Source organism: Carassius carassius, chromosome 40 (assembly GCF_963082965.1).
Source record: "Carassius carassius chromosome 40, fCarCar2.1, whole genome shotgun sequence".
Lineage (NCBI taxonomy): Eukaryota > Metazoa > Chordata > Actinopteri > Cypriniformes > Cyprinidae > Carassius > Carassius carassius.
The window spans coordinates 868,139-878,034 of NC_081794.1; the positions used below are offsets into that span (position 1 = coordinate 868,139).

The 9,896-nt window shown below is 37.7% G+C and overlaps 1 protein-coding gene and 1 pseudogene across 1 annotated transcript; both read right to left on the reverse strand.

Moving 5' to 3' along the window:
- Window positions 1-613: 613 nt before the first annotated feature.
- LOC132121900 (growth/differentiation factor 2-like) lies at window positions 614-1,262 on the reverse strand (annotated as a pseudogene).
- Window positions 1,263-2,256: 994 nt separating this feature from the next.
- On the reverse strand, window positions 2,257-7,224 carry LOC132121910 (growth/differentiation factor 10-like). Its single transcript, XM_059531644.1, has 3 exons — window positions 6,873-7,224; window positions 5,342-6,207; window positions 2,257-2,804 (listed from the first exon to the last, which is right to left on the reverse strand). The coding sequence occupies exons 1-3, from the start codon at window positions 7,132-7,134 to the stop codon at window positions 2,613-2,615; spliced, it is 1,320 nt and encodes a 439-aa protein (XP_059387627.1). The 5' UTR covers window positions 7,135-7,224; the 3' UTR covers window positions 2,257-2,612.
- Window positions 7,225-9,896: the final 2,672 nt, after the last annotated feature.

Sequence of the window (9,896 nt, forward strand, 5' to 3'; positions counted from 1 at the left end):
GAACTAGTTGGATGTATTGCAAGATTTAAACTAGATTTAGGCCCAATCCCAATTTTATTTTATACCCCGCCAACTCCTGTTTTATGGCACAAGCATTTGGGGCCGTGACTCTTTCGCCCTCTTGAGGTTTCCTGATAGTATGTACAACACACTCTTGGCCAAGCATTGACATCTGTTTCTGCATTAACATGTAAAACAAAAATCCTTAGAAGAGAATATCGCCCATGATGTTTTGGTCTATGTCCCAGATGCTGTCGATCCTAGAAATACCGCTGCACCCCTGTCTACATAAATTAAATGAAAACACAAAAACATTTTAATCACGCAAGGGAATCTGTCTTTAACCAAAACCTCTTAAAGGGTCTTTATAGTCATTTGTGGTTCCGACTCTTTAACATCCATTGGAGCCTTTCCATTCCACAAAAGGTACTGTATACATTTTTTAAAATAAAAGTTCAAAAAGTTTTTTGTTTTTATTTATTTATTTATTTATTGCAGTGATGCCATGGAATAGCCACTTTTGGTTCCCCCAAAGATCCTTTCAGTGATCAGTTCTTAAAGTAACCTTTTTTTTATCTTGAAGAACATTTTAATAATGCTTTAAATGTTTTAATATATTCAACAGTTGAAAACATTAAGTAGAAATTTAGAAAAGTAATCAAATGTGATGAGTTACATTACTTCCCATAGAGTGAGTGAACAGCCTCAGCTGGACTGATGTGATCTCTTCATGATTTGGGATGGAAATGTTGAACAGCAGTCTGTGTTGGGTTTTGTTGCCCTGTCTAATGGAATAAAGAACATCTGCAGAGAACATGAAAGAGAGATTAATAAACGTTAATGAACAAGTCAAAAACATCATTTTTGGTATGGAAAAAGTCAATGATCTGGCTTTGGATACAGTCCCGACTCCTCGTCTTCCCAGAATCTAATGCATCTGCCTCAGAGATCGTAAGCTATGCACTTACCGTGTATGACGAAGCTTCGAATGACATCCGACCGAGGGATGGAAGTCTTGTCAGAAGCATATTTATTATAGAGCTCGATCATGAACTGAGGAGGCTGAACCTTTCGGTGTTCTTGCGGCATGCCTGATAAATTCAGCTTTCTCAAAATTCTTCCTTCATGAAGCCTAAATAGTTCTCCAATTTGGAGTTGAAGTCAATATTTCGCTCTTCTGCCATTGCATCTTCCAAACTGGCGATTTCGCCTAAAGATTTCCCCTCGCAAAGCCCAACTGAAGTAGCAAAATTCATGGACATCAGGAGGAACAAATATCCCAAACCCTGCATCCTCGTTTAGTTTCTAAAATGAATCATCTGACTTGCCTTTGTGGACGATCTTTTGAAATCGGGGTTCCTCAGGTGCACTCCCATATGTCCCACACTCTCTGGAAACCAAAATAGTAGCATAGCTATTCTTATCTTTGACACCGATGTCGTAGTTTGAGCCTAGTTATCTTGAGGAAGCTTGTAGTTAAAGAGGATTCTGTAAACACATACTTCTTAAAACCAATGCCTTATTCACAGGGTCATACTTAAGGCTGTTCTTACAAAAGCAACTCCATCATGTGCTTGTGTGTGTATTTAAGATGCTTCAGCTAATCATCCTCGGATGTGATAAATATTAACATTTTAGATTCCAGTGCTTCCTTCATTTATTCAGTCAAGCTCCCACTAAAATTCAAAAGCTGGGATCTGGTTGTGCAAGGGTTAATGGGTCTAAGTTGAACTTTGCTCTGTTGTTGCAAACAATCTACATTCCTAATACAACTCATTAAGTCTTTATTCACAAAAAGTCCTCCAGGATTTCAGAAAAAAAAAAGTTGTTTGCATAAAAAGTTGTAAACAATACAGTTTGGAAAATAAATAATTACAATCGACATGTAATTGCTTTGATAAAGTATCACAAATCATAACATCTGGGTTGTTATTTATTTTAAAACGTACTAATCTATCACTTAATTCCTTTTCTATAGACATGGCTAATCAATTTATCTCTTCTAATCTAAAAGGTCTGTCCTCGAAGGGGAAACTTTAATCACGGAGCACTAGATGGCAGCATTATGCTGAATTTCGTTCATATTCTCACAAATTACCAAAAAGTTTCTTTCCATTCAAGATTCCAGGTGTTTAATTCCTAGGTAGAAGTTTGGAAACTTTACAAAAATGTTTCATTTGTTAACATTAGTTAACTACTTTAGTTAACATTAAGTAACAATTTATTTATCTTAGTTCATTTATACATTGACTAACACGAACAAACTGTATTTTTATTAACAAAATATATTGCTCATAGTTCATGATGCCCAATGCATTAACTAATGTTAACAAATGATAGCTTAATGCAGAGTGTTACGGGATTTATTTACAGAAATGCATTATCAAAATGAAAACAGTTCTGCGTACTACATGTTACAATAAGGTTTATATACAATTCATTCAATAAGAAAGACTGGAAAGATGATACAATGTTTGTGTGCAAAGAGAAATCCTGTATAATTTGAGGTGTTCAGGTTTTATTCGCCGGGATTAGTTTTCTTTGAGTCACATCAACTTCAGCTGAGTGTGTTGTGATTTGCAGGGTGTGAATATTTATGTCCGTTAGCTGGTTCATCGACAGGCACAGGTCTCCACAGACATGCTGGGATAGATCTTCAGGACCATGTTCCTGCTGGAGTCCAGGAAGAGCACAGTCAGAGAGCTCATCTCATCCGGGACGCAGCACGGCTCAGGGACTCCAGGGACGATCCCTACGGCTCTCACTATACTCTGGATGGTGGCGTGATTGGATGGATTAACAACCTGCATTTCAATGTTGGAGAAAAACGGTTGCCTGTTAACAAGACAGTGCTACAATGACTGAATACCTTTCTTAAAGGGATAGTTCACCCAAAAATGAAAAGCTCTCGAGTTGGAAAGCTCTCTGATTTCATCAAAAGTATATTCATTTGTGTTCGGAAGATGAACGACGGGTTTGGAACGACATGAGGGTGAGTCATTAATTTTTGGGTGTACTATCTCTTTAAGGCTGATGATACACGGCTAGCGATTTCACCAAGTACAACATGTTCCTGGATCAACCTTCCAATCAACCAATCAGAATAGAGATATAACTTTTCAGGAAATATCTGTTTTAGACTTAAAATCAGAGTTAGGTGCTTCTACACCCTTGTATATCAGCTATCATTTCCCACTGATTTTAGGAATACATTATGGGTAGGGATTTGGTTAAGTCTATATTTTTGGACAATAATGTTGATCCAGGAACAAGTCTTACTTTGCAAAATCACGGCGACCGATGATACACAGGGTAACTTTTTGAGCACTTTTGACTGGGCACCCGTTGACAGTAACATTAACCTTGCAACATTGCTCAAAAACTTGCCCTGTCTATCATCCTAGGACCCATTGACAGCAGGAACGATCACTATAAAGAGAACTTTAACAATAAGCATATTAGTGACGACGCACAATAAGGTTCTGCTGCAGTTTTGTCATCTGCCACTATAAACGCTCGTTTTTAAAGTCTGGTGGATTCTGATTGGCTGGAAATTCATCAGCTGGAAAAGAAAACGATATTGTTTCTCTGTCTTTATTTGTCTTTCACTATTTTTAAGACACTGTGTCAAGTTAAAATTATTTAAACTTTTACAGGCAACACAACTCATCAATGTCAGTTCCAAAACAGTGGACCAATCAGAAGACACGGGAGGCGGGGCAAGCATTGCAAGTTGGCATGGCAACTGTTTTATTTGATTGCAACACAGTGGAGGAGGCGCTCTGTGCAGAACTAAAAAAAAAAAAAAAAAAGCATTCCTGAGCATTGCATCTTGCATTTTTAGATGCAAAGACACATTCTGTGTGAATTGCCAAAGAGGACCTGATCCCATTGGCTCAAATAACTTCTCAAATAACACTCTCTTTAAGGCCTGATTGCAATTCCTACTAAATCACCTTATGATATATGTCATCTAAAACTATGTCACGTTTCAGTTACCTTACATACTAGCATTGCACACAGATTTATGATTAGCCTGGTAGTGAATTCCCTTACGAATATTAACAATGGTATATGGTAATAAAAATAGTAATCATATTGCGCCAAAAAACATGGTTACTACAATAAAACCATACTTCATTTTTGGAAGGGTTAGCTTATTTGAATGTACAGAAAATGTAGTGACTGTATTCAGTGTAATTACAGGTGTTAAATGTCCAAATACTCTCTCATACGTGCATAATCATTTATTGATTATAGTGAAAAGTAATTTTAAGTGTTAAATGACCCGTCACAAAAACCTGTCCTCCTTAGTTACTGTTGCTATGTCTGACAAGCCATGCTGCTCTCACACTTCACATCATGTTCTCATGCAATAATAAATACATCGCGGAGCACAGAGGAAACTGACAACACACTGCCAGACAAGACAGAGCAGGTTACTTCTGGAATGAAACAAGGTCATATCATTCAAATTTGGTAACTGTTTACAGAAATTTAAACAATAAATATTGTCTTGTGTCTCTTTAATGTGTCGTGACAGATCACTGTATTGCCACATGTGAACTGATCATCTTTTCATATGTGACTCTGAAAGCTGAATATATCATCTCTCCATTGATGTCTGGTTTATTAGGAGGACAATATTTGTCTGAGATACAAAAAAAAAGTTCTCTTTTTCATTTGGTGTTTTGACACAAACCTCTCGTGGGGGCGGGGTTAACAGTGATCTACTCTGATTGGATAGTGAGCTCTTGATGGACAGGTGGTCTCTGACCGGGAAGTACAGACGTCACCCAGTGGTGCGCATATTAAGCTCTCGCGGTGATTAAATCTGGTCTCTACCGCAACAGATTCTTTTTCACAGATAAAGTGAAAGACATTTATTTTAAGCTCATACACAGGTTCTACCCTGTAAAGAAGTGTATACAAAGATTTAAATCTGACATTGATCTTACATGCTCTTTTTGTTCGAGTTCTGAAGAAACTGTAGGCTACACTTATTTTGGTCATGTCACTGCACTCAGAAACTTTGGGATGATATCGGTGTGTTTGTCAAGTGTAAGATTTTGCCAGGCTTCTCAGTACATATGAAAAACATTATATTTGGGTATTATGACTCTGACCCCACAAACGAAAATAACCGTTTTGTTATTAATTAAAAAAAATTCCTAAACAAATTGTTGTCTATTTCTACAAATATACCCGTGATACTGATGACTGCTTCTGTGCTGCAGGGACACTGATATACTTAATGCATGAAAAAAATTATTTCAACCGAGGAAAGACGGCAATGCTCACTAAGTTTTAGTTCTCCAAAGTTGATCTACAACACACTGACCTTCGGGATCGGGAATCCGCATGCTCCTGCGCAGTAGTAAGCATCAAATGCTTTCGGCGCCAATATCCATTCGCTCCAACCGATGTCTGCGAAGTCCACCCGCAGGTAACGGCGTGAACACACTCGAGGCTCACTCCACTGCTTGCGTCTGGCTTTTTTCATGGTCTTCTCGTCAAAGCTGAGCTCCCTCGGCCCTCTCAGTCCTCCGTGATTTTCCTGACCTTTGGACAAGGATTTGGGCTTTTTTACAAAGAAGACGCCGTCCCATATCTCCCTGCTCTTGAGATCATTATATGGGATGTCAGGTAGGTAGTTGCTCTGCAGGTGATCTGCTTCCCTTCTGATTCTAGAGTTTAATGAAGATGGAGATGCTTTGGTCCTGGTGTCCTCATGCACAGGAGATGGACTGTATCTCTGTAGACTCACAGCAACACTGTTGGGCTCCGTTATTGCCACGTCATCGGCGTATACAAGAATGAACGGCAGGCTGTGAGGAGACAAGCGATCCTGACGTCTCTGATGCTCAAACTCAACAGTAATCAAGAGCTCGCCGTTCACATGGGCTTGTTTGACAGCTGATGATACATCTGTAATCTGCCAAAGTCCCTTTCTGTTAGGAGACAACGTGATGTTGCTCAGCCTGGAGGGGACCGCAGCGTTTGGCGATGTTCCCTTCATGATGAGATGTGTGATGGTGGGGGACCGAAGGAGCTGGAGACGGCATGAAGCTCCTCGGGAACGCCGGCAGGCCCAAGGCCGTTGACGAGCTTGTTGGTCAAGAAAGTGTAGAGTTGACATCAGTATCACCTCCGAATCGGGGATAGAGGTCAGGTTGAACTGGAACACGAGCTTGTGGTGGGAGATCTCTGAAATACGACATTAAAACACGGAAATTGCTGCCCGTCAATGTAGCGTTGGTTTTACGCTCATGCATGCATGTGATTGACCAGTAAAGTTTCCAGACAACATCCTCATAAACAACACATTTTACACATTCTAGATTTAATATCCGACCACATTCTGTGGTTTACGAGGCAGTTTAATAAAAAGATAAACATGACTCCCGAATCAGTTTCTGGACATATGTTAGTGTTTAGTGAGCGATTCTCAAGGTCTCTTTCTTTCTTTTTTTCTGTTTCCACTAATACACTCTCAGTGTTTTAATAGTGCACTTCCAGTGGGAAAAATAATGGGAAAATACTTTCTGTGCATGCATTCACCTATGTTTATCATATATAATTGACTTTTAATCCAGATGCATTTATAGCATTATAGATTTATGTAATGCCGGATTAAAGGTCATCTTTTTTTTTAAGTCTAAGGGCTTGAAATATTATAATTAACTCACATAATGAATGCATAAAACCGAATTATATTATATTTGAATATATATATATATATATATATATATATATATATATATATATGCAGCACAAAATCCTGTTATATCAGTACAAACATTTCTATAATGTACATAGTTTTTTTAACAGCAGTCTCAGCGTTTCAAAGGTTTTTAGATCGTTTCTCTCACCTGGGACTCCTCTAAAGCTTCGGATTGTATTTATGTTCTGTTGTTGTTGTTGTTGTTGTTGTTGTTGATGATGATGGTGGTGCTTCTTGCTGTATTTATCATAAACTCTGTACATATTAACAGTCATCATGTCTCGAGCAGGACTGTGGAGTGAATGCTGGGTTGCAGGAATATCTCCGTTCAGTTCTGACGAGTTAACCAAGTAAACTCTGACGATGTTAAGATAAAGAAAAACGCGTGCCAGCGCATAAATTGATGCCATTTTCACACTTTATCCCCCGCGATAAACATGAGCTGAAGCGGAAGAGTGCTGCTAGCTCGGCTGTGATGCTGAAGTCCGTGTGTGTGTGTGTGTGTGTGTGTGTGTGTGTGTGTGTGCTCATACACTTGTTTCTCGCTGCTGAAGTGATGATGATGATGATGATGATGACAGATGCTTGATGACGCTGGCAGCCGAAGACAAGCGAAGCATCATCCAAACTCCTCCATCATTGCAATGGACTATTTACACATTTCCATTTAGACTTAATGTGGTTTCTATTTAATAATTTTAATAATAATAATAATCATAATTTTAAATGAACGCGATGCATAAATGATTGTTTAAACACAATATGCTATACATTGCGGCTATATAGACTAAGCAGCAAACAAATAATGATTTATAAAAAAATATTTGTTGTTTTGTCTTCCCTTTACACCACATAAATCCCATAGACAAGTTACTTCAAACTTAACAAGTAACTTACGCATTATTCAACTTACTTGTTTAAGGGGCGTGGCCATGTGTACCTTAAATGTGCGCGACTTCCGGTGACATTTTTTTATTTTATTATTATTATTAAACATAGATTACAAGAACTCATAAAGGTAACATAATAGAATAAAACCAAATAAACTAACCTTAAGGGGATCCACATTACATGTAGCCTAAGGCAAAGAAAAGAAAAACACTTCTGGTGACATATTTTGCTTTCAGATACTTCAGCTGTATACTCGTGGTGCTTTTTCTATGATGTTGCAAACTGGTATTTTTATTACAGTATTTTCATATATTGTCGTAAATAAAAACACACTGGTTTGTAGCGCAAACAGTTTTACATTTACTGCAGTTCTTGTTTTTGTTCTTTACCTAGCTGCTAATAAATCAGAAGTCTCGCACATTTACATAAAACACACACACACACACACACACACACACACACACACACACACACACACACACACACATGTTTGTTTCTGTGTAAAGTGTGTTCATCCCATAGGTTTAATGGTTTTTATACTGTACAAACTGTATATTCTCTGGCCCTACACCTAACCCTAACCCTCACAGGAAACTTTCTGCATTTTTACTTTCTCAAATATTGATCATAATCTTAGATAATAGATACATTTGGTTGCTCACAGTGAAAATACGTCCAGCTGCACTCTTCAGCACAGTTAGGGGTTTCCTTTCACACTGGGCTCTACATGCCCTCATTTTCTTCTTAAGTTTGCCCCTCAGTAAACGATGAAGCAAAATGGTTTGTGATTATATCTTACAACACCACATCTATTTCTGCACACCTTCACACGAGACGAAACAGGCTGAGATGCAGAGTATGGTAGACTTCATCCATTACTTCACCTGAAAAGAGCTATACATGCCATAGAAAAATGTTGTATAATGAAAAACATGTGTGACTTTATGCATCTTAAAAGAGCAAAACTCAAGTTTGCAAACTCAACTGAAAGGTTAAATAATATATCTGATATATTGATTTGCATTCATTCACTTTTCATGTTTAAATGATGTACAATGGAAAAACAAACAAACGCCCAGATCAAGAACGCTTCAAAGTAATAAATGGCTGCTAAACTATTCAATCTTTCCAGTGTTTTGGTCTGAAAATGACAAATGTGTCTGGTACCCTGCTGTAAACCTCTGCACTGAACGCTCGCTCGCTCTCATTATTGGGTTTTCTGCATTGAATGATCGTCTTAACTAAAAGATAGTGCAAGCCATGTTGATCTTGGACCCTCACCAACCTCCCACTTTTTTCATTTTGCTGGCTCCATCTAAATGACCATTCTGACCGATTCGGTCATGGATGTCCGTGGGCCATGAAAACCTCTGTGAACCGTCTCGCTTGTGCCAAGATCCATCAATGTTTGGCTTCGCCTCTCTTCTCTTGTGTGGTGCACATCAGCGGTCTGCTTTCTGACAGCTCCAGTCTCTTTTAGAAATATCGGGACGGTGACCAGTCATGTGCAATGGGTTGATGAATAAAGCTAAAATGAACTATACTTGCATTTTCTGAATTACTTACTAATGCCTGCATAGAAAAAAAGTGATTCATAATTCAGATCTGCCTTAAACTTGACTGTTGCCCCTGTATATAATTCATGATTCAAATATTAGTGCAGTCTTACCAAAAATGCACAAATGTACTTTTTGAGAGATTTCAAACTGAAAAAGCATAAACATTTCTAAATACCAAAAATAGATATCATATCTAATTCTAACTTGTTTCGAAAAATCTAATTAAATTAATTGTATTTGTTTATCGAAAATAAATCAAAAAATAAATTTCACAAACAAAGCTTAAGTCTATAGTCCCAGACTAAAGTCTGACTAAAGTCTGTAAGTCTGAGCTGTTTCAACTGAAACAAACTTGACTGATCTTAAAATATAGCAGTGCTTTTGTTTCATCTCAAAGTTGTAGTGTTATAAGAGATGTTTTATTATTTTGTCTTTTATTTGGTCACTACATAATTTTCGTACTTCCATGTTGCTTCAAAGTATTGAGTTAAATGGAGAACATTTAACAATTTAAGTCAATAGGAGATTTTAATCAGAAAACAAATACTACATTAAAATATAAATTTACATTACATTTACATTTACATTTATTCATTTAGCAGACGCTTTTATCCAAAGCGACTTACAGATGAGGACAGTGGAAGCAATCAAAAACAACAAAAAGAGCAATGATATATAAGTGCTATAACAAGTCTCAGTTAGGTTAACACAGTACACGTAGC